Genomic DNA, 25,746 nt, shown 5'->3' on the forward strand with positions numbered 1-25,746 from the left:
TGAGTCACCTCTGGACAGTTGAAGCTGTGGGGGTTTGTTTATAATTGAGAGCTCTGGATATGAGGCTGAAGAATGTACACACAAATCTATGAGCCCTGAGAGATAATGTAGCCCATGAATATTAATATGAAAGCGTGTAAAACAAGCACTGGCAAAGCCAATAGGTTTTGCCTCTACGAAATATATTGGTTTTGTCAATGTCTGTTTAGACATGTTTTTTTTCGTTCACGTTGTTCCCTTGCTCCTGTGATAGGATATTAACTCGAACGCACTCAAAATTACATGACATGATGTAATAGCATAGCTTTGGGAATTCTACTTAACAAGTATGACGTGAAAAAAACGGAAATTACACTACAGGCCTCAAAAAATCATAAAAATGTTACTTACTAGACCTGCAGGTCGAGCAACTTGAATAATCCACTTGACCTAACTGTAATGTACTTGACCCGTACACAGGTTTTAAATTGTGTGATCCTAAGCGAATTTTTTATTTTACAGAGTGGTCTTTTTTCATTTTCACAAATGCACCTTCACATTTGTGCGTTCAGCATTTCTGCTGTAGAAGAAAAACTTGTTTGTTTGATTTAATAGAGTAAATATTTGCTCCAGGCAGAATAAGAATCTAGGCCACATATAAGGTACACCTTATCCATGACTTGTCTTTTAGTTTACTAATAGCATTGCCATCAGGGCAGGACTGTTTCTCAGTTTAAGTTTAAACACTCACTTTTAATAAATATTTTACTAAAGCATGATATGGTTAGTCACTGTCATTTACAGATAGCAAGTTTCCAAGAAATGTCCAAAAATCTTGCCACTAACTTGCAGCTTTTTACTGATAAAACTATATAGCGCATTAACAGTGATGCATGAAAATTCAGTTTCAGAAAACATATTTATCATTTGCACATCACCAAGTAAAGTGTTCTGATTTGTTCTCATCCTCTTAATTTTTTTTTTTTTCAACACACAGGAGTACAATCGGTTTCACAACTACTGAAATATATTTTGAAATGTTTGTATAGTTGTCTTATTATTTAAATGTTCTGTGATGGGAAAAGCCTGACAACCTACAGCCTTTCATTTCATACTCTTTGTACAGCAGGTCAGACAATTCACCTAAGAAAATTCTGGAACTCTACAGACAGAAGGAAAAAGTAATTTTAAGAAGACAAACTGACTTTTTAACCTTTGTCTCTGAACACAGAGCAAATGTGACAAAACAAGATAAAATGTAAAGGCGCCTTTATTGCTCCTTCACATTTTGACTGAACAGAACATCTGTTCTTTGTCAACTCACCAGAAGGGGCGAGGAGGTCCTAAAATAGCTTGACCTGATAAAATATGACTCGACATAGCAAGTGGGTGAGTATATTTTGAGATGCCTAAACAAGATTACACAAGCTTAGCAAAAAAGGTACCCTGGCTGAGGCAGGATTAGAAGAAACAAGGACAATTTTACACACTGTCTGACAGGGGGAAATCTGCCAGTGCAAGTCTTTATAGTTAGGAACTCAAACTCGAAAAACGTTCTCATAGATCTAGCCATATAGCATGTCCCCTCCAGAAAAATGACATCAAAAGAAGCAATGCTTGCTCGTCTCCAGAAGATGAGATGGAAAAAAACATGGCAGAAAAAGCACTAAAACACTGGAAGCCTATCATGGATACCACATCCATCACACATTTAGTAAAGATGTGAAAACTGTCTGAAGAAAAGAAGCATTAAGAGTATCCCAATCTCCTAGACATGGAGACTGGTCCCTAGTGGGTTACCTGCGTCAATCGAAGTTCGAACCATCAGTATCTTGACCGTCTATAATCTATGGTCTAGAGTTGGTCAGCCATATATAGGCCACCTCCACTGGGACGTGAGTCACAACTCTTGGTCCGTCTGTAATTAAGTGATGCAGCAACTTAAGGTTGGCCGAAACAATGGTTGTTAGAGGCATCCAATCACGCTCCCACACACCAGTCAGAAATGGACGCATCACGTCAATAACTGACACTATACAAAGATAATAAGTATTAAATGTTGTTGGCCCAGGCATCATGCCAGTGCCACAGATCAATTGCAGCCAGTAATTCATCTTTGGACTTCTGAAAGAGGCTGCATCAGCCCACAGAAAGACTTAGCAGAAACAGAATTCTGTAGGTTGCTGTATCCAATAACGTCAAGGGCACGCGTAGGACTTTTGAGCTATACTGCTGCAACGTGCCCTGTAAGAAGGGGAAGTTATGTTGCCTGGCATTAGAGGAGGAGCGGACTACTGACCAGGACGACAAGCAGCAAGACTGAGCTAGCTGAAGCTTGATGGTGGTCATCTTTTGGGCATGTGCTACCAACAACCAAAATAACCTTACCGCGTAGTTGTTAGAACCAACCCAAGAAGTAGCAGCAGGACCAGAGGGGCCAGGGCTTTCAAAGAGCGTTTAGAGTAGTCAGTGTGACAAGTCTGTATCACCGCTGACCAAATTGTGTCATCCCAGAAGCTCTGGGAGGCTGCATTTGGCCTCCTGAAGCTGCAGGGGAAGATTATTTCCTTCACTTGATAACATATGAAAGGCCCTGTTGATGCCACCCAGTCACCCCGATTCTGTCTCTCTGGACGTTATGGCTGTGAAGAGATCATCATTTGTCCCAAGATGAGACTTTGAGAGCAGAGACCCTTAGTTATGGGTACCCTCAGCCAACCAAGATTCTTTAGCATGAGTGGCCATTTATAGATGAGAATCCCTGAACACAACCAACCCAAGTGGTTGCCCTTCTCTGGGCGAGAGAAAGTTTGAACCTTTACCAGTCCCCTTTGAACTGGATACAGAAAACCGGCCCACCAATAGTCTTGTTCACGGGTCACATCACATTTGGTTTTGGCACTGAGCAGAAGCGTGTTTGTTTTGAGTTACTTGAGGTTTGATCCATTTCACTAGATTCTTAGCCACTGGGTTCAAACTGATCGGCCAGTTCTGCTTTGTAATTAGGGCCTTTAAGCAACCATAGCAGAAGGCAGGCAGGCAATAGCCAACTTAACAAGCCTGAAGCTTTCTGTCCTGCACTTCTGCTTCACAACTGACTGTAGAAAACAAAGGCCATAGTAAAACAGAAATCTGCACAGGAGACTCAACCCACACCCAGAACAATAATACTGGCCATGTTATTAGCAATGTAGCACCTTTCAGTGGAAACAGTGGGCCAGATGTACGTAGATACAAAATTTGCATTTCCTCAATAGCGCCTTCATAGAAATTGCTTTTTAGGAAATGCAAAATGACATGCACCAAGATATCAATTTCCTAATAGCGATTCCTACGAAGTAGAAATCGCTATTAGGAAATCACAAATAAGAAATCCCATGACATTTGTGACAATGGGCTGGTTTTGTATTTCCCAAATAGCGATTTCCTAATAGGAAATCGCTATTTGGAAAATGCAAAACGAAGGCTCGCTATGGGCAAAAGCCCCCCCGAAATACACCCCAACAATAGTGATGCACATGTAGAGCACACATAAGCCCAAGGGGCATGTGTATGCTCTATTGCACATTTAAAAAAGCATTTATTATTAATATTTTTTTAATTGCACATGGTTACCGTCGATGGAAATTGAATTTCCTAAATGCCCAATTTGCATTGAGGAAATGCTTTGGACTTCTGAATAGAAATCGCTAATAGGTAGCCCCTATTTGCGATTCCCAAAAGGGCTTTGTACATCTGAAAACCCATTTTGTATTTCTTAACGGCCCAAATAGCGATTCAGACCGTTAAGAAAAGCAAAATGGCTTTGTGTATCTGTCCCAATATTCTTGAGGTTGTTTCTGAGCCCAAGAAGGTGCTTGGAACTTCTGCTGTTGGACGGTTCAGGGAGAATGTTTACATCAACTGCCTACGTTTCCCATAGAATAGGCATTCTTTCTGAACATCCTTCTGAACATTGAATGCATCAAGAATAATTATTTGTGCTATGCAGTGTGAATTTCCAACTTCTCTACCACAACCTAGAGTAACCACTACCCTTGGAAAGCCAAATTTACAAAAGGGAGCAACTCGGTTATCCCGGTGGAGCGCACAATGACACAAATAATTATAAAGCGTGGAAACTGATCTTGATTACTAAACCCATGGCCAATGCCTTCCATCTGTTTACTAATGGATGCTAATTCATCTCTGTAAGGTAAACATGTTAACAATTGTGATTTTACAGGATGAGAGCCCCATGTAGAGTTTTCCTTCATAAAGCCTTCCCTCAAGCGTACAAGCCCCCATCAACCGAGTACTCTGGTATAGAGGCCAGGCCACCAGTCTACACCTCAGAGCATCCCTGCACGTGATTAGGAAACTACAGAGAAACCAGAACTCTGCTGCGAGACACATTCTCCACCTGGATATCCATTCTCACAGTTCACCTGCCATTCAGTCTTTACACTGAGTGCCTGTGGCTCCATGTATCATCTTCAAAGTAACCTGCATAGTTCATCGTGCCATTCACAGCTCTGGACCGCTCTCAAACTCAGTGCCTAGCATTAATGTAGAACACTTCAACCTAAGTCGGCACCACTCCTGTCCAATGCACCTTTCAAAAATATTACACTGATGGGAATTCCTTCTCAGTTCTAGTGTCTCAGATACAAACCTGATTATCTGCCAGAATGAGGATGATTTGCAAACATCTCTAATCCTTGAGAGCAACAAAACCTGGCTCTGCTCATACACAAAAAAGTAGATAGTGACATCCTTGAACTAACTGGCACTACATGATTCTAATATGGGAGGAATGAAAACCCTGGGAGCTCAACCTCTGGTACTCCTGCTCAAGACGAAAGCGTCAACCATTTCAGTGGTCCACCATCTCGTCATCCCTACTGAGAGAGGCCCTTTCTGCCAATTCCACCTCTCAATGCTGTTTCCAAGTAAGGTAGGCTTCCGATGAAAGAAGGTGCATTGGAAGAATCCAAGTGAGCTCAACTTCCAGGTTGCAGGATTGGAAATCTCAAACTTTCTGTCTGCATCACGTGCAAACTATTAAGAACTGATCAGCACAACTGAGAATGAAGCAAGACTATGAGATCATAGATGTATACATCCAAGCTTAACTCCTCTCTACTGGGTACCAGTTCTGAGCCGCATCCACCTCAAACCCATATATCGGATATTATATATAAAACCAATTTAAATATGGATTCTTCTTTGAAGTGTTGAACCATGTTGTGCTGTCACACCACGCACACTACACACCGCTTTACATAAGGGTTGTGTAATCCCAGGACACCAGAATGAAAGAACACAAAGAAGCACATACTCAATTATTGTCTTCAAAGTCTGACTCTATTAATCTCATATTCGCGATAAAGATGTGGAGCAGTTCATCATTTAGCGCCAGACGATAGCGCGGTCACCTGGACTCAGGCACTGACCATTGTGTGTTGAAGAAGCACCTACTCACACGAATCACTTGAACCTGTGCTGGTTAAAGCTCTGAACTTCAACGCCTTCGGGTACCGAGTTCAAACATCATGTAACCTGGTTTAACAGGAGGTTTAACCTTATACAGCATAAAATAATCAACTTGAGCCATGCTGAGTGGCATCATACACCGAGGATGTCCTAAAGTGTAAAGAAGCAGTCAGCACATCCAGCAGGTCTGGCCACAGACACAACTACCACCTTTTAGGCCACAACCAAGCCTGCTGATGAGAGATCCAAGGGGCCTTTTTGAGACCTTGGTGTCGCCTGGCCCAAAGAAGCTCCTATGCGAACTAAGCCGTTACTCGTTCCTTTGGCATAACCTAGAGTATTTAATTGGGGAGAACATGATCAACATACGTACACAAGTCGGGAGGGTTAAACATATGTATTCTTCTAAAGTGTGCATCTCCACTTCGACCTTTCCACATATAGTAAATACCTGAAAGGAGGTCCAGCCATCACACTTTCCGCCGTGGCACAGATACTCAAATACAGGCTCAGAATGAGATCTGAGGACCCGGGCAAGGCTACACTCTGCTTCAGGGACGCAAAGGAAGGATATTTCCTTAAGCCAAACCCTGTTTGGATGGAGTACACGACTCTGAGCTACCAAAGGAAATAAAACTATCCCGCGCCAGACTTTGCTCCCGTCCCTTTGAACTAAGGACACAATTCTCCAGGGACTTCCTACATTTTCCATGAGCTCTTTCTAGGGGGTACAGGGAAGGGTGCTTGATTCGAGGTGGAGGGTGGTTTTGTCGTATCTACCCTGTAGTAAAAGGTGCACACTAGCTCCCCGCTGGGTTTGTATCTCATGCAAAGTCTTGTGTATCACTTTAGAGCTGTAGGTGTGTTGCACTTTAACCAGCACTTTCTATTTTAAAGAGAAACAAGGTGCGCAATGTACTCTAACCAACAGTTTATATGCTAAAGAGGAGAAACTTCCAACAGGAAAAAAAGAACTTCCCTCCTCCTGTTGTATGTCCTTCTTGCAGTAATGTTTCAGAAGTTCGGCAGCAACCGGGTAGCTCTCCGCCATGTTTCGACCACGGTTGAAACCCGCAGACATAGAAACCCAGGTGCTCAGTTGCTGCCGTAGCAAGGGTTCCAGCGTACGGATGAGGCCCTCTTCAGTAATCATTCTTAGTGTCTAAATTAGGCCTCCGGAGGACATCTCTGAATATGGGGCACATCCCTCTTCCACGCCTGAGGGGCCAAGATGTCCCTGATTTCCAGTAGTCCACCGCCAACTTCCAGGTTACAAAACAAACACCATGAAAGAGGCCCGATAATGTTACTACTGGGCAGGGTGGTGGTGGGACTTAGCAGAGCATGCACACTGGGTGAAAATTGCACGCTACTTGGGGGCTGTGGATTCCGCGCTACAGAGAATGCAGTACCATGGTAACCAGCTACGCTTCAGTACTTGCAAGCAACACACACCTGCCACAAAGCGTGCAACGCGCACCCGCACTCACCTCATCGCTCTCCTCCACGTCAACGTTCCCATTGGCATCATCATCCATCTGCTTGTGAATGTTCATCACCGCCTCGAAGCTGAGCAGCTCATCCTCCTTATGGCACAAGACTTCATCAATCCGGCAGAACTCTGGAAGGGCAAGACAGCGATTTATGAGTGTGCACAGGGCCCAAGGAGATATGACATAAAAGTATAGTCTGGCAGAGCATCCCTCTAAACATATCCTAAAACATGGAGACATGAAAATAAAGTACACTCTGGAAGAGCATCCCTCTAAACATATCCTAAACCAAGGCGACATGAAAATAAAGTACACTCTGGAAGAGAATCCCTCTAAACATATCCTAAACCAAGGCAACATGAAATAAAGGTACTGTCTGGAAGAGCATCCCTCAAACCTATCCTAAACCAAGGCGACATGAAATAAAAGTACAGTCTGGAAGAGCATCCCTAAACATATCCTAAACCAAGGCGACATGAAAAAAAAACACAGCCTGAAAGAGCAGCCCTTTAAAACATGACCTAAACCATGGAGACCTGAATTAAAAGCACAGCCTGGAAGAGCAGCCTTTTCAACATATCATAAACCATGGAGACATGAAATAAAAGTACAGCCTGGAAGAGCATCCCTTTAAACATGTCCTTAAACAAGGTGACATGAAATAAAAGTACAGTCTGCAAGACTAGCCCTTTAAACATGTCCTAAACCATGGTGACATGAAATAAAAAAGCAGCCCTCTAAACATATAATAGTACAGTCTGGAAGAGCATCCCTTTAAACATGTCCTAAACCATGGTGACATGAAATAAAAGTACAGTCTAGCAAAGCAGCCCTCTAAACATATAATAGTACAGTCTGGAAGAGCATACCTTTAAACATACCCTAAACCATGGAGACATGAAATAAAAGTACAGTCTGGAAGATTATCCCTCTAAACATGTCCTAAACCAAGGCAACATGAAATAAAAATACAGTCTGAAAGAGCATCCCTCTAAACATATCCTAAACCAAGGCAACATGAAGTGAAGGCACTGTCTGGAAGAGCATCCCTTTAAACATGTCCTAAACCATGGGAACATGAAATAAAAGTACAGTCTGGAAGAGCATCCCTTTAAACATATCCTAAACCATGGAGACCTGAAATAAAAGTACGGTTTGGAAGAGCATCCCTAAACATATTCTAAACCAAGGTGACATGAAATAAAAGTACAGTCTGGAAGAGCATCCCTAAACATATTCTAAACCAAGGTGACATGAAATAAAGGTACAGTCTGAAAGACCAGCCCTTTAAACATATCCTAAACCATGGGGACCTGAAATAAAAGTACAGTCTGGAAGAACATCCCTTTAAACATGTACTAAAATCAGTCTTATGGACCATGCCTGCCTCAGAACTGAAACATAGTGAAACCTGTGGAAGAGGGAATGTGGTGCCTGCAAAGCCGGTGTTTGAGAGACTGTAGTCCCAGGAAAACTGGTATTAAGGGATTGTGCCCCCCACAAAGCCAGTGTCCAGGAGACGTAGCTACTGCAAGGGACAAGGTACAATGAACTGCAGCCCCACAGAGTCAGTCTCCAAGGGATTGCAACTCCCACAAAATCAGTCTCTGAGATCCTGCAACCCCATAAAGTCAGTCTCTGAGGGACTGCAACCCCCACAAAGTCAGTTTCTGAGGTTCTGCAACCCCATAAAGTCAGTCTCTGAGGGACTGCAACCCCCACAAAGTCAAGTCTCTGAGGTTCTGCAACCCCATAAAGTCAGTCTCTGAGGGACTGCAACTCCCACAAAATCAGTCTCTGAGATCCTGCAACCCCATAAAGTCAGTCTCTGAGGGACTGCAACCCCCACAAAGTCAGTATCTGGGGGGACTGTCATCCCCACAAGGCCAGTTCTGACAGCTCACCCTCCATGAAACCACTGTCTAAGCCTCAAGCTACTTTTGTAGTGTGTGACTGTAAGATCACAGTACCACAGAAGTGAGTTGTCGGCAGTGCTGCACAACACCACGTAGGGCCACAATGTGGACACATACTACACTCAGGCACTAAAAATCACCTTCAGCTGATAAACCAGCTATTTTTCTTTGTTATAAATCAGCTTTTCCTGCACAGCCTAATGGAGGAAGAGAGAGCGTTGATGCTCGCAGGTAGACACGAAGGTTACGTGCCTGTAACCGTGGCCCTTTAGCATGGATCTTCACGACTTGTTCTATAGACTCATGCTCTCAATGATGATGTACCCTGCCTTAATGGACACTTCCAGCTGCTTTGTTTGGGTTAGCATTCTACCTCTCTGTGTCCTGATCCCTACCCATCTCCAGACACACAGAAGGTACCTGCGTCAACGGCATGTGATCTCCCACAGGAGGTGAAGTGACTTGTGCACGGATCTATAAAAAAACCTCAGTGCCAGGGAAGTGGTGGACCACAGTTACAGGTCAGCATTTACACCAGCAGTGGATCCTCTATGGATCTGCCTCCTTCGATGACTACAACGCAATCAGTCGATACATGGTTCTTGGGATCAAAAAGTTGATGAATTTAATTGAAATGTTACTTCGGGCCCATCCGCCAGACCTGGGTACCTGTTCAGAAACCACGTTAAGCAGTTCTTCTAGCAAATGCAAGGACTAGTTTGCCATCCAAAGCACATGAAGTCCCTTCTACAACTGTTTTAAAGCCCATTGCTGGCAGCGGAATATTCTTGAACGTGTCCCATCAACTTTTTCACAGAGACCCTGCCATCACATCACCCAGCAACATTTCTACTTCAAGTCCAGAAGTATCAGCCTCATACTAGATTGCATTATTTCTTGATGGTTTCCGTATGTGAGATCAGAGCGCACAAGGCCCACCAGACCCTACTACTTTAGGACAGTAATACCCTACCCTTTCACCATCTGTTTGGACAGTAATTCATTTTCACTGAACGAAAATGCTATTCTACGGCAAACACTAAAAACTGGTAAACCTGGTCAGAGGAATCCAGTCTCTCCAAATCGTTACAGTCGATTAATAGTTTTGCCACAAGGTCACTCCAGGCTGACAGGACAACATCTTCGCGTCCCTAGGCTTTCCATTTAAAAACTAATATTTTCAGGTTAATTTAAGCAACTCACAGAATGCGATGTGAGTCAAATGAAAGTGCATGGATGGAAGATGGGTTGACCTCCTGATATAGACTGACCTTTCAACACTAGGGCAAGGGATGAAAGGACTTTAAAAGGAACTCCTGCATCTTCAGGCCACACAATACTGTAACCAACCTAGATAGGACACATCATTCATCTCTGAACTATTAAACTGTAATGTATTCTTCCTCAAAAGATGCCCAAGAAGAGGAGAGGTCATTAGGACCATCTCTAATTCAGGCAACATAAGAAGGAGAGTCTCCTATTTTTATTTGCCTTTGGAATGGTGTCCTTCAAAGAAGTCGATTGGTAGCTGCTGAAGTGGAGCATTCATCCGGGACTCCCTCGCGATCCTAATCCCTACATGGTGATAGATTCTTACAGGATTCTGCATGCCATGCACAAGTCTCATTCTGTCTGCTGTGGTACTCACAGCAAGCCTCTACATGGTAGACACAGAACGAAAGGTCTACCAGAAGTAACAAGCCATGAGTTACCTTAAACATCTTTCATTACATTATAGCAAACATTGGTGCTTCAATATCGAACCCAAACACATCCGGGTGTACGCCTATCCCATGACAAAAGGTTCATCAATGAAAATAAGTATGGTTCATATTTGGGATCAAGAGCCCATCTACCAAGTTATGAATTATTGTAAATATATTTAAAATATGGGGTACATTACAAGCATGTGGAGGTCAAAAAAAGCTACAGATGTGTTTGAATTTTTTTTTCTGTACAAACTCCCACTTGTCCGCTTTTAACTTCTGAACTGTTTTCAGCAAATAAAGGAGAAATGTGCAAAAGCATCTGTTAAGCTCAAGTAGGGTAACATAATACCTTTAATACCTTTTGAAAGTGAATTCAAAAGGAATGTGTTCCACAAATGTATTAGCTAAAAAGAAAATCAATAATATCTATATAGCAAATTTGCAAATAGAGAACTAAAAAATGTAAACAAAAAAAGCACAATTTCTGATAATGTAATTTTTCATCACCTGCCATGTCCAAAGAGAGGCTATACAGAACCTATCTAGTTACTAAACACAGATATTGAAAATAGAATGTTATTTGTGAAATATTTAATGTTGAAACACACCAAGTCTTAGAAATAAAACAAAAAGGTCAGGTTTATGGTTTACAGCAGAGGCTGCCCTGGGGCGGGAGCACATTGAAAGGTTTAGCGTTGGACAAAGCTCCAGGACCAGGTAAAGAGACTGGGAAGGGGTCAGGCCTAGGTGCAGGCTTAGGGACAGCATTAAACTTGGGTTTAGTTGCTCTTGGTTTGGGTTCAGCGCACAGAGTAGGATCTGGTTCTAGGACTAGCATTAGACAAAGCACTAGTAATGGACATAATGCTAGTGTTTGGCACAGTATCGGGTCTAGCCTTAGGTTTCGTAATAGCATTTATTACGTTTGGGTTCAGAATGACAGTCTTGCACATGACATGTCAGATACCATCCTTCAGTTGGGGTTGAGTGTGGTCATGTGTGACCTGGATATTTTAATTTAGGAAAAGACTGGAGGGGAGAGAGGTATGTCATGTTAAGAAGTCACACAATTTATAGAAGAGCTGGACTTACAGGTCTGGTGTGAAGGAGGGTGCAATGCACACCACAGGAAGAAACCACAGAGGACGAGGGGGCACTTACTCGGGTGGTGAGGCACACCAGAGCTAGTGAGAAGAAGAGATAAATTCGTGGAGATTAATTTGGAAGGATACTGGGCGGGTCGTGTAAACTGTGGGAGGGGTTTACCGTGAACTGATGTGAGCAGAGCTGGATGGACAGGAAGAGGCGGGGCACACCACAGTGAGACAACAATTGGGGGGACTCTGGCCTGGAAGGGCAGGTGGTGGTAGGACACACTGAAGGGAAGGCACACACGCAACAAAGGCGTGGAGACTGTTTTGAAGCGGGGGTGGAGCCAGGCACTCAGTAGGTAGGACATATAAGATAAGTAGAGAGAGGGGAAAGGACCAGAAAGGGCGATGCTTCGCTATAGCGAGACATCCGCGAAGCAGTGGAGATGGTCAGACGGTGGATCGGGAGTAAAGAGCTGCACAGCACTTGGGCTGCATGGAGGGGGGGGCGCGACACAGGGGGGGAGGTGAAGACTGGGGCACGTGGAGCACAAGGTGCCTGTCAAAAGACTGTTGGAGACCGGACAGGGAGGGAACGTGTACCAGGAATTGTGAAATGAATGAGGAAGGAAGGAATACATGCATTTGCATTTTTTTAAATTTATATTTAGAGTTTTATAAATCGCGAACAAGACCCCAATGTATCAGAGCGCTGTACAGAGAGAAACCCCCATCTCGATGAACCACAAATACACATGTAAGATCTAATCGAAGGAAAACTAAATTCACACTGCCCCAGAGGATACGGCGGTCAACGTTGATATGGCAGTGGGTACACAGCGCAAGGGCTTCCTCTACCCAACCTCCCCTGAGTACCCGGTGTCCGGTCATCAATGAAGACCCTGAATGGGAGATCTTATGGAAGGAATCTCTTGAACAAGATCAATTTGACTTCTTTTTTGAAGGCTGAGGTTGACGGGTTTGCGCGTGTCTCTGGAGGGAGGAAAGTTCCAGATTCTTGGGCCGGCTCAGAGAGGGTATGTATATATAAAACAAGATGCTCATGGAGTCAGGTTTCCTTTTGGCTAATGCATCAATGGTCTGAGGACCACCAGGTCTCTTGACGGGATATCAATCACAGTCGATATCCCCCTCCATAGAACTGCTTCAACGCTACTCCAGGAGGAGGGCAGTAACTTGACCCCAACACTGAGGGATCTGAGTGAGAGGTTTGATTTGCTCAGGGTATGTGATCCTGGTTCAGACATTCCAAGGATACGGCTGAGTCTTAAGTGTGCTGGTTTGTGGCCAGGAACTCTTCCGTGTACTCATGGAAGAGGCAAAACAGAGCCAAGATGTAACCTAGACCCCCCCGGCGCAGCAGTATGGACACTCACAAAGCCATGAGGTAACCCTAGCAATATGTGCCTTGGACGTTCAGGTTATTTCAAGAACACTGACGAGAGCAGGCCTTCACCTTCGTACCAACTTAGACCAAACACAATATCACACTAATGTGTGCAAGAGGTGGAAAGGATCTAATTATTTACTTTTTGAGTGCTATGTAGAACGGACTATACCCGATGGATGTCAGAGCGCATCCCATAAGCGCAGTTACAATATGCAAGGACTTTAGCTGCATCGTACAACATTTAGCATAAAACAAGGTTTAAGTTTACAAGTTACAAACAACAAATTTATTTTTTGAGTCAATCCAGGTGGCAATGACCTGATAGTCTTCGGGGCAGGGAAACGATTAGAGTAGTCCAGAAGTTGTAGAATGCATCCACCCTGACTATTCGCTGGTAATGTCAGACCGGACCAGGCCCACCAGACACCAATGATGCAAGGTGAACTAGGGAGTGGTCCAGGAAAATCACATCGCATATCTTGAAAGTTCTGGTTCTACTGCTCATATAAAACGGGTAATATGTGGTTACACACAACTACCAGCATAGATGATTGGTGCTCATTTGTGTTTCTTGCCCCGAACTGTGCCCTCAGGGCAGCGGTGGGAGTGGCAGACACTGGAAAGTCAAATTTACTATTCTAACTCCAGTCCTAGGAAATCTGGGGAAAAAGGAACTCCCCCCCCAAATATTCCAAGGGGCTTATTTACTATTCTAACTCCAGTTCAGGAATATTTGGGTAAAGTTATAATATCCCCATGTATGTTTTGAAGGGTTGAAAAGTATTCATTTTGAATAGGATAGAGTGCTGCCCTGAGGGTTCAACTTAGGACAAAAAACTAGGTACACCTGGTTGCTCAAGGTACTCTAAGTAGGTGAGCACCTATTTTCCCTTCGACACGGCAACTGACATTCTTGTCAGTCTGTATTGTGCCTGAAGTGAGCTGCAGGCTTATGTTTTCAGGTGATTGTTATGCGCCGTGGTGGCCGGCAGGTGACCTGGCGAGGCCAGTGTGTTCCAGCCCTACAACTCCACAGTGGGACCTGCGTATTTCAATTTAGGAAAGCACTGGAGGTGGCCTGCTTGCAGGTGAGCTCCCTCCATTCCTGGTGCCCTGGACTTGCCAGAGAGTCAAGTGTGGCCAATAAGGTGATTGCCAGGGCAGAGGTGATTCCAGAGATGAGCCAATTGAGGAGCTCCATGGAGCAACTCTAGTACTCCACCATTCTGGGTCAGAGAGCGGAATAGAGTTGTGAGAACCTTTGGGGTGAGATGTTGTCAAAACACCTGCCTTTGCAGTTGCCCACTCTGAGTAAAAACAAACTTTTTCCTTTTTCTAGCCACCTCCTTCAACAGCCGTTAGTTATATGAACCAAGCTGCAGGCAGACACCTTGAGCAGGCACCACTGGATTTACTAGGGAGAGAAGGGCTTCTCATCTACAGTCCACACCCACCCTTTCATGGGGCTACACAAATATTCAGGGATTCAAAGACTTAGGTCATTGGCAGTCCATGGGAAGTGTGTGATCTAAACTCTGCTATGTTGCATTTGTTCAACAGCACGCTGCCTCATTTTGTGACACCAGAAAAGGCTGGAGTGGCACTAAAATCTCCAAAGGAAGTCAAATTTCAGGTGTTTTCTGATCTCCCTGGTCCTAACTGGTGATGCTGTTTCACTTACACTGCGCCCTACTGCATTTACGAAGACACTGCTCAACTAGACAACAGGATTCCTTCCTCAGGGTCTTACCAAGGCAGTTTTTGTACACTGCACAGCAGTCAGTAGATGACTTAGTGTGAAGCAGAGGTATCCGGTCATTGATCTCCAGTGAAAGCCAAAGTACTATCATAGTTTGAAGATTGAACCATAGGCTCGAAGGCCACCAATGGCTCGTGGCCGCAGGTCCCCATGTTCAGACTCTTCTCTGGAGCTATACTTACACACGACCGAGGAACGCATAAAGGAACGGAGAGAAAAAGTGCCAACGGGGTACCATATCTTGGGGTGATAGCGCTATATTCCAGGAACCCCTGCAGACAGCATGGGCAGTGACCCACCTGCATATCCACAGTGTGAACTCACCTGCGTGTCACAGAAATGACTCACAGAAAGAGGAGACTATTGGTTCAATCACAAAGCGATGCAAGCTTAACACGAGAACTTTCTACCCGCAGTGGAATGACTAACAGCAGAGGTGAAAAATGCGGTCCCATGAAACCATAGAGAAGGACTGTCAAAGAGAAACAACTTTCACTGTGGTTCACTGGAATTTAGAGGAAGAGGCCAGAAAATCTAGGGAAGAAGTTCTTGCTCATCAGTTGCCAACTCACATGTCCACTGTCCTAGTACTCTTTAAATGGCTCCCCCCGTCATAAGGCCCTCTATGTTATCAGCTGTAAATGACCACTCTCCGAGGTCCACAAGAAGACCACTGTTGAATTCCTACATCTCCATTGGAAGTCTTTAATTCATCTTAATCCGGGACGTATTCAATAACTAAGGGTCCAAGAAATGCATGAAGCCGATAAAGTCTCAAGTCTTTTATACATAATGCCTACAAACTGTATCAAGGTGGTAAAGGCTGACCAGCTGTGTCCTCCTTGCTAAATTTCTCCAAAACTGCAGGACTGAAAACCGACTTCTTGCTATAATTCATCCATCTTTTTCTAAAGTTGTGCTGCCACCCCATCCCATGTCCTCTTCTTGAACTCTGAGATAAGTACATGCTATCACACACGTCAGCTCACACATCAGCAGTGAATCCTCTCAAGCATGCACTCTCATGCACATTTACTGTTAAGGTACCATAATTCACAACTCCCTGTGACAAGTACCAGCTAATTTCAACTTGATCAGAGTTGCCATACTTCTGCTCAAATTTTCCCCTGCATCCGGGACACTTTGTTGGGTTCCATTTATCACATTGGTTCAAAGCACCGTGTACTACCACCACGGACTGTCCTTACAAGCTGAACCTCATCTCCTCGTCTGTGCACACTAGGACAGCATGCAGCCCCAAGATATTCCTTTTCGGATCCTAAGATCGAGTGCATCACATACAATGTAAGGTTCGGAAGGCCACTCAACTACACCACAGTGTGACAAGCTCTTGGTATCCAGCCCTGGGGGGCTCCACACTGAGGATGAAAGCAGAAGCTTCCCCGGCTTAGACCAGAACTCATGATATGCACATAAAATACAAATCTCACTGCCAGCTATGGCACTACACTTGTGTGACTGCTATTTTGTGTGGTACAGGCTACAAGAGTGGGGTTCTCTGAACAATCACATTATCTGCATTACACAAGCAACCCTAACACCACCACACCAGGAATTGCAGGCCAACGTGCAGTCCACCACAAGGGAATGCGGGTCCCAACAAGATCACATGCGTATATGGGAAGAGTGCTTCTTAACACAACCGATGGTGATGGTTTAACAACCAACCAAAAGATGAACGGTACACTCGAGAGACTTCTGGCCAACACAATGGAGAAGACATGTAGTGACGTTGTAAAGCCTCACACCAAACACACATGCACACACCAGAAAGAAGTAAAGGGATGGTGAACGAAAGAGTGCATAAGCAAAAGAGTGAGGGCGGAATGGCGTGCAAGGGAACGGTACACACCTTGTAGGAGAAAAAGAGGATCGCCCACCCATACATTTCCGGGGAACCCAAGGTGAGCCATCGGACTTGGGGGTTCGACTTTTTCATATTGGAAGAGGACTAGAAAGAAGGGAGAAAATAGAGCATATTAAAAGATTAGCTACAGCGAGACCAGTGCCTATAAATTCCCCCTCCTTAAACAGCTCTTGAGGTAAGAATCTAATGTCCACTGACTAACGCTTTAGAGACATCCCAGCTGGGGGCTGTTACACCGATTTACAAACCTCCAAAGAGCGGTAGGTGAGGACCTGCGTCCAGAAGGCTTACATATATAAACTCCCCTTTGCAGTGGTCTGAAATGTTTATATAAAATAGAAACATTAAACTTTCAAGTCTACCCCTGGCCCTCACGGATTCAAAAACAACTTATTCTTGACATTTCCAAAGTTTTATAGAAACACATTCTGCTGCATGTGATAACCCAATCATATACAACCGTACTATTGGCTTCAGTAGTTCCTGCCTCAGTTACCATCTGCTTAGAGTTTGAGTTCTCATTTACCAGTTGACGTCCCAATTTTCTAGTTCCTCAACTCTCCAAATCCGCAGTCACAAGCAGATCACGGATATTCGAGGGGTACCCGAGAGCAGAAGTTAGGTCTATGCATTCAGAGTTATTAGCGCTCTTTCTCTCAGATCAAAGAAAACAAGCATTGGCAAAAAGAATAGTTTGCAAGATGATTTATTTTTTTATTTTACGTCAAACACATGCCATAAAAAAAAGAGGGGGGAAAAAAGAAAAAGAAAACATGCCACAACCTACAAGTGCTAGTCAGATGAGTGCAATAAAAAATAAAAATCAGATTAGTGTTGAGGCTGTGCCTGAAAGCAAGCAGGCCAGGGCCACGGTGAATGGCTCTGGATAGCAAGTTATAGAGTTAGGGTTCACAGCCAGAGGCACCGGAGCTTGTATTAGTATTTTTGCAGAGTGAAGATTGAGGCTTCAAATTTTCCATTCAAATACTTGCAGTGAAAATGTTGTTTATTTTGCGGACTGGTGTTACTTTTTAGGTCTCGCAACAGACATGTAGGTTTTTTGACCACCTCATGACATTTGTTTAAACATGTTGTGGCAAAGTGAATAGGTATTGCATGTGATGCGACACCTGTTGGATTTGCCTATGCTTCCTTTTTTTTAAGCAGCTGCCTGCTACGTGTGCACATGCAGGAACAGCAGTTATCTTAGAATGTTTTTTTTACAGCCAAAAAAAAACAACATTCCAAGATGGCTACCGTTTAGGACATAAAGCCACGGGAGGGTTATTTATGTTTAATTGTGAGGGAAGGAAGGGAAAGACAAGGGGGGGAGGAAAAGAAAGGGGGAGGGAAAATAGTCACTTGCGCACTGCAATGCAAGATCTGACGTCAGCACTGGAAGGATACACACCATCCAATCAAAACAGAGTAAGACTGAAATGCTCCTTGAACCGAACAGGCACAGCCCAATCAGGAGGAGGCAAGTGAGACAGACAGCAAACCCACTGAATTACAAGCAAAGGGTGGAGTCAAGGCCCTCCCTATGTCTGTGCTGTATCCAACAAGTCCATCTGCCTCTAAGCAAAGCCTAAAAAGTATAACAAGAAGTACATAGAGAAAGTTGGTTTTGAACCAGCCCCTTTGGACATTGGTTTGTATGTGGTTTCATGGTTTGGCACTGCTAGGACGGACTGTAAGCCAAGGCCCCAGCATGCTGAGGATGGTCACGCTGTGGTCCCCTTGGGCTTTGGTGAAAGGCTTAAAGTATCCTTTTGTTAGACTGCAGGTGGGGCACGCCCTGCAGCTTTTCATAAAGAGCCCAGAGTCTGTTCACCACCTCCCTCGCCCTCTGCCATGTTCTGCTGTCATGAGCAGCTTGTTGGTTTTACAGCTTCAAGAGATCGAGCCATTCCCAGGCTCCATGAAGATAATGCACAACTGCCCTTTAATTCCAGTGCCCTGTCCCTGTCCCATTGTTTGTTCACTTCTCACAAGAGGATATTTTAAGCAGAAAAGCACCACATGTAACCCACCCTTATCTTTCCTGTGCCGGTGCCCTGCAGAGACAATCCGAAGCTTCGAAAATCAAGAATGTCACAGTATGACAGGGATACAAATGCTTTTTTTTTATAACAGGATGTGAGCGTCCATAGACTTTATGACAAATACACCGCAAACTGGCATTTCCTCTAAATTTCACTGACATTGCCATGTAGTCACTCTGTAATCAAAAGTAAAGCCAGATACAGAGTGTGTGCGTGTGTGTGTGTGTGCGGGGGTGGGGGGGGGGTAACAACACACGCGCACACAACACAGTCTTTGAGGAAAAAAACATCAAACTGGCATCTTGTCGACGCTTTCTCCGAGGCTGCACACATTTCCGTATCCCTGCCAAAATGCAAAACGTGTCCCTGCAGTTTGCAATCTCTGAAGCCGTTCAGCTGTACATATGTGGCAAATTCCGCCTTAGAAAACAATTCTTTTGGTTATTAACTGTTTGTATTTCTTACTTGAATATGGCAAAGTCTGCCCTTCACTTGGCATCTTTTTACAAGAGCCCTCTGCCTGGCACATACCTGTGACTGTCCACAGCACCGCCAGCCTCCACCCAGCCTGCACCTGAGAGCGCATCTCCCCCTACCCTCACACGCAGGGGCGGGGCAGCGGGGAGCTTCAGACGGTCCAACAATCAGGCTGATAAAGTGTGAATAAATTATACAACAACCAGGGTGCCCGAGAGGGGCTTAAGGAGCAGTTCAAAGGTAAAGGAGTGCGGATTGAAAGGGGCACTAAGTAAGAAAAAACACAATATTTTGTAAAATAACCAACTTTTTTTTTAGACTTTGAAAACAGAAAGGCCGGCGAGAGGGGAACAGGTGCGTGGGTGGGGGGTGGAGAGGGGGGGTGGGATCAGAGAGTTGTTTATATGTATATGTAAAAATTCCTGATGAAATCTGACAGACACTTCACAACACCTGATTGAAAGCATTTGTACCCAACTATTTATCTGAAAATAAATTTATAAGAGGGGTGTAGCATCCCAATCACCCCCCCCCACCAAAGCTACCCAGTCCCCTCTCCCTGCCTGAACCTGCCCCACCCAGTCCCCTCTCGCCCCCAAACCTCCCCCACCCAGCCCCCTCTCCCCGCCAAACCTCCCCCACCCAGCCCCCTCTCCCCGCCCGAACCTCCCCCACCCAGCCCCCTCTCCCCGCCCGAACCTCCCCCACCCAGCCCCCTCTCCCCGCCCAAACCTCCCCCACCCAGCCCCCTCTCCCCGCCCGAACCTCCCCCACCCAGCCCCCTCTCCCCGCCCGAACCTCCCCCACCCAGCCCCCTCTCCCCGCCCGAACCTCCCCCACCCAGCCCCCTCTCCCCGCCCGAACCTCCCCCACCCAGCCCCCTCTCCCCGCCCAAACCTCCCCCACCCAGCCCCCTCTCGCCCCCCGAACCTGCCCCACCCAGCCCCCTCTCGCCCCCCGAACCTGCCCCACCCAGCCCCCTCTCCCTGCCCCCAAACCTCCCCCACCCAGTCACCTCTCCCCGCCCAAACCTCCCCCACCCAGCCCCCTCTCCCCGCCCAAACCTCCCCCACCCAGCCCCCTCTCCCCGCCCAAACCTCCCCCACCCAGCCCCCTCTCCCCGCCCAAACCTCCCCCACCCAGCCCCCTCTCCCCGCCCGAACCTCCCCCACCCAGCCCCCTCTCCCCGCCCAAACCTCCCCCACCCAGCCCCCTCTCCCCGCCCGAACCTCCCCCACCCAGCCCCCTCTCCCCGCCCGAACCTCCCCCACCCAGCCCCCTCTCCCCGCCCGAACCTCCCCCACCCAGCCCCCTCTCGCCCCCAAACCTGCCCCACCCAGCCCCCTCTCCCTGCCCGAACCTCCCCCACCCAGCCCCCTCTCGCCCCCAAACCTCCCCCGCCCAGCCCCCTCTCGCCCCCAAACCTCCCCCACCCAGTCCCCTCTCCCCGCCCGAACCTCCCCCACCCAGCCCCCTCTCGCCCCCAAACCTCCCCCACCCAGCCCCCTCTCGCCCCCAAACCTCCCCCACCCAGCCCCCTCTCGCCCCCAAACCTCCCCCACCCAGTCACCTCTCCCCGCCCAAACCTCCCCCACCCAGCCCCCTCTCCCCGCCCAAACCTCCCCCACCCAGCCCCCTCTCGCCCCCAAACCTGCCCCACCCAGCCCCCTCTCCCCGCCCAAACCTCCCCCACCCAGCCCCCTCTCCCCGCCCAAACCTCCCCCACCCAGCCCCCTCTCCCCGCCCAAACCTCCCCCACCCAGCCCCCTCTCCCCGCCCGAACCTCCCCCACCCAGCCCCCTCTCGCCCCCAAACCTCCCCACCCAGTCCCCTCTCCCCGCCCAAACCTCCCCGACCCAGCCCCCTCTCGCCCCCAAACCTCCCCCGCCCAGCCCCCTCTCGCCCCCAAACCTCCCCCGCCCAGCCCCCTCTCGCCCCCAAACCTCCCCCGCCCAGCCCCCTCTCGCCCCCAAACCTCCCCCACCCAGTCCCCTCTCCCCGCCCGAACCTCCCCCACCCAGCCCCCTCTCCCCGCCCGAACCTCCCCCACCCAGCCCCCTCTCGCCCCCAAACCTCCCCCACCACCCAGCCCCCTCTCCCCTCCTGTAACTGTTCCCGCGCACCCCTCTGGCTGCCAGCATCTCACCCACTCTGCACAGTCCGCATACCTTGCATCCCCATGATTCACTTTTAGTTTTCTTGGCCTCACCTCTGAGCGTTCCTCCGACTGCTTCATCCGATACTTCCGAAAAGGTGCCCTGTCCGACCACTCCCTGCACCTTCTCCACCTGCCCGGACCTCTCCCAGAATGCACCTCTTCCTAACCACACCGCTCCATGCACCTCTCACACCTCTCTCCTCCCTCCACTACTCCCTCCGACCCCGACCCCGACCCCGACCCCGTGCCCTCTCACAGCCTGCACCTACCCTAGACATCTGCACCTCTCCCTGCCCGTCCCTGGCTCTCAGGGCCTGCGGGGGACACTCCCTGCTCGCCCCCCCCCAGTACTCACACCGAGTTTGCCCCTCCCGGCCCACATCTCCCAGCCCGCACCTCTCCAGGCCACACATCTATCCGCCCATACCTGTTTAATTAGAGCCCAACACTGGCAAAGCCAATAGGTCTGGTGTATGATGGTAAATGGAAGCCAGTCCTATGGACTTTGCCAATGCTTGCTACGTCAGCAGGACTCTCGCAGGGGTCTTCGTCTCCTCTTTCCAGAATGAAAAGCGCTGCTGCCCTCCTCCCTGAGGCGGCGGGTGTACCACAGGAGGAGGGAGACCTTCAAACTCCCCCTGCCCCATAGAAGACCCTCTGCTGTGGCGCCCACACCACAGGACCCCCTGGGATCAGGCGCTAGGAGTACGCGCTCTCCCCCAGAAGCCAGGCGGGTCCAACAGGGACATCTCTGGCCTCCTCAGCTACTTCACAGAACCATGCGTGTACTTGGGGGCTCCCGGTTGTCGTCTTTTATGGTCCGGCTGGAGCACAGCGGTCCCCAGACAGTTGTGTGAGCATCACTGGAGAGGGGCTTCGGCTCTGCCCACATGCTGGGGTCCAGGAGTGCATGTTTTCATTGTGCAGAAGATGTGTGCTTCCACAAAACGTGCTTGCCCTCCGACGCTGTGATCTTTGTGTTTATTTATCCAGCTGTATGAGCTTGAACTTTCAGGGGCACACATGACACTGGAATGCTAGTAAAGTGTCTCAGATAGCCACATCATTTATACGGTTCTTTTTTCCTGAACGCAGCACAGATGGGAGGGCAGTCGTTCATCTACACAGAACTTTTAGGTCTGCAACTCTCACCTGACCTTCTAACCTACACCAATATAATTCTAGGGCTCGTTGCTTCCACACAAATGCATACAAATCACACCCATGTGCTTTATGTTCCCATACAACATTCCTTTAAAGTCAAACCTACTGGCATTGCCAATGCTTGTTAAGAGAGATTGGGGATCAGATTATAAAACTATAACGTTGTCAGCGGTAAAAGCTGTCTAATAACTTGAAATACAATTCACCAGTAGATATCGAATTTGGGGAGAGGTGTGCCACCTTAGCACGTCACACGCTAGGGAACCACACAAACATAACACCTTCTAATGGAATAGAATGTTTTCTAACACCAAGAGCAGCCACATGTTTACACAATTTACCACAATCAACAAGAAGGTTGAGTGAGTTTAATGTTACCCGGAGGCATCTCTGGTGCTCTACAGGTCACACCTTCAAACCCTGTATGGAGCTCACAACGACAAGCAGAGATGCTTTACCGCCTGACGCTGCACTGTTTGTACACCAGGAGGGCAGGTGCCCGGTGGGTGTGTTCATGGAGGGTCATGTGGCTGCCAGGGGGTGCCAAGCCGCCTCCAACTTGCACGTGACACAAAAACCGAGGCAGCCCAAAGACTCCAGCTGGTGCAACATTTGTGACAGGCTGACCAGAATTGCAAAGTCAAAAAACAGTAATTTCAGAAAAATAGAGAGGGGAGTACAATTTTTCTTTAACTGAACGTGCAGAGCGACAGTGCACATCAGCACAGAATTACAGAACAGGCACTAAGAACAGAAGTAAAATGCAATTTTTGAAGCGAATATCATGTCTTTTAATTAAATTACTTTCTTATAACCAATCGCACCTGGTGTCGGGGCAAAGTGTCGGGGCACCAGAAAACAAACACACACAAAAAATAAATAAATAAAAAAAACTTGCCTGCTGCATCGTCACGCTTCTGGCTCCACTGCAGGCAGGCGCAGGTTCCAAGACCGCCCTGCAGCCAATCCCAACGCACCACAATAGCAGCGTCAGGATTGGCCTCAGCACCCTCGATTTGCCCTCCCAGGCAGACTGGGAGTCTGTGCCTGATGTCTCAAACCCGGCAACGCTGCTCGGGTTGGAGACACGTCAGTGCGCATGCCAGTTCGACTGTCCTGAGACGGCCGGCCAAACCCACATGCGCACTGAGGGGAGTGCACCTACCACTCTCCCTGGTGCCTGGCACCCCCGTGGCCCCGCCCCCTAGAAAAATAAAATGACAATAAACATAGTATATTATATTTTTAGTTTTCATGTTTTGCAACTGCTGGCAGGGGGTTCGGGGTGGGAGGGTGACGCTCCCCCGCCATAGCGGAGGAGCTGCCGGTGCTTATAACCTCTGCTGACTATTGCTGTTTTGGAAAATATATAAATGCGCCTCCCTCCGTTTTCAGGCGACCCCCTCTAAAAACTGGGACATGAGCTAAATTTCCCAAAATCTTCCGGGACAGCTGGTGAAAAACCGGGACTGGCCCAGCAAATCTGGGACACCTGATCACCCTAACTTGTGACCTCGAGCAACATCCAGTAACTAATGAACACACTTCATAGCAGCCATGGAGGGGGCAGTGGCTCTGCCTTGGGGTGAAGGGGTACCTCAAACCCATCCTGAGACTGCAGTGATCTTACTGCTAAAAACTAAGTAAGACATCCAGGGCGGGTAGAGTCCCTGCCAGCTCTTATCCCACCCGCTAACCACCGACCGACGGGAAGCAGGACGCTCCTGGAAGTGACATCACCACCAGGCTGGGGAAGGGGGCCATTACATATCTGATACAGCACATCCCAGCAAACCCCCCCTCCTCCCTCCTCTTTATGCTGGTCTACATTTAAATTGACAATAACAGAGACTGGATATCAGGATAGAGGCCGTATGTTTATAATGCAGGCTTCGCTTGCCTGCAGACCTGCTCTCATGTCTGCACAAGGCTATGCAGTGAGGAGGCCACACATGCCACTAGACCCGATTCAGGCAGGAGACTCCTGATCTTTGAAACTAAAATGGCTTAATTTTGGCTGTCTCCGACCTGAAATTGCCTCTGTTTCAATAGAAGTCAATGGAGGAAATGCATTCTCCCAACTGTTTTTTTTAAATCTCCCACTTTCCTCTTCTAAAATGTTATGGCAGGGCAGGGGGAGGCCGTGTAATGACTACTTTGGTCCGGACCGAGTCCAGTGTGCGTGATGTGTGACTGGGTTTATGAAGCACCACACAGCAAGGTAGAAGTGTTACCCTAGACCTGCCAACTTGAATATTTGCCACCCAAGAGGCTCATCTACCTCTGCCCCTGCTCCCATCAACCCCCTCAAAAAAGCCAAAAACAAAAGGCTGCTAGTGATGTCCTGGGGTCTTTCCACACCCCTTAATGGACATCAGCTGTTCATATCCCCAAGAGACGAGATAAAGATCCACTTTTTGCAGTAGTTTTCAGCTCACCATGTCACCCAGTGTGACATCCTGGTAACCATGTGAAGGGATCTGTAATCATGTGACACACAGTGGCATTATGTGAGTTGGCAAGTCTGTATGCCCTTGCTTTGGCCTTGCAGACCCAGGGGAAATAGGGAGCCCAGGATGTGATTCTTCCTCGATGCCACAGCCCAAGATTGGACCCTAAGGGATGAAAGCCAGCAATAGGCTGACTCACCCCACCCACGGGCATCTTTCCCATGGTCTTCCTAGTCTCAAACCATATCTACATCCTATTACAGAGAGAGAGAAAAACTGAACCAGGGCCCGCTATAGTCATTTGAGGCAGTGAGAGGAAGACAGGTGGTAGCCCTCACCCACTAGAGTGAATGAGTTCTGATGCAAAGGCCTCCAAAGCCACATAGAGATGGTGTATCTGCGTCGGACCTCTAATAATGCTGGACTGCAAGCAGCCATTTTAGTGATCCTAAGCCTGAACATCTATTTCATGGGCTCATGAGGAACCTGGCTGGATTAGTACCGCACAGCAGATCATGCAGGGCTTTAAGTGGGTGTTAGAAAATGGGTCTCTAGTTGGCAGTCGGTATGCAGCCTGTCCAAGTAGGGACCCTCACTCTAGTCAGGATAAGGGAGATACCCGCTCCGAAACCCCATGCTATCCCCCTTGGTAGCTTGGCACGAGCATTTAGACTTATCTCAGAAGCAATGTGTAAAGCATTTGTACATAACACACAGTAACACAGTGAAAA

General features: G+C 47.4%; 1 protein-coding gene across 10 annotated transcripts in view; it reads right to left on the minus strand.

Moving 5' to 3' along the window:
- Positions 1-25,746, minus strand: part of STIM1 (stromal interaction molecule 1) — a 390,030-nt gene that overhangs the window by 187,375 nt on the left and 176,909 nt on the right. For 6 of the 10 annotated variants that reach the window (XM_069203713.1, XM_069203710.1, XM_069203712.1 and 3 more), the window contains exons 2-3: positions 16,707-16,805; positions 6,945-7,075 (exon numbers count right to left, since the gene is read on the minus strand). In XM_069203713.1, coding sequence (XP_069059814.1) covers positions 6,945-7,075; positions 16,707-16,805 — 230 coding nt within the window. The remainder of the gene's footprint in view (positions 1-6,944; positions 7,076-16,706; positions 16,806-25,746) is intronic. The other 4 variants (XM_069203714.1, XM_069203711.1, XM_069203718.1 and 1 more) reach the window with 1 other exon arrangement.

The sequence above is a fragment of the Pleurodeles waltl genome, chromosome 8, assembly GCF_031143425.1.
Source record: "Pleurodeles waltl isolate 20211129_DDA chromosome 8, aPleWal1.hap1.20221129, whole genome shotgun sequence".
Classification (NCBI taxonomy): Eukaryota; Metazoa; Chordata; class Amphibia; order Caudata; family Salamandridae; genus Pleurodeles; species Pleurodeles waltl.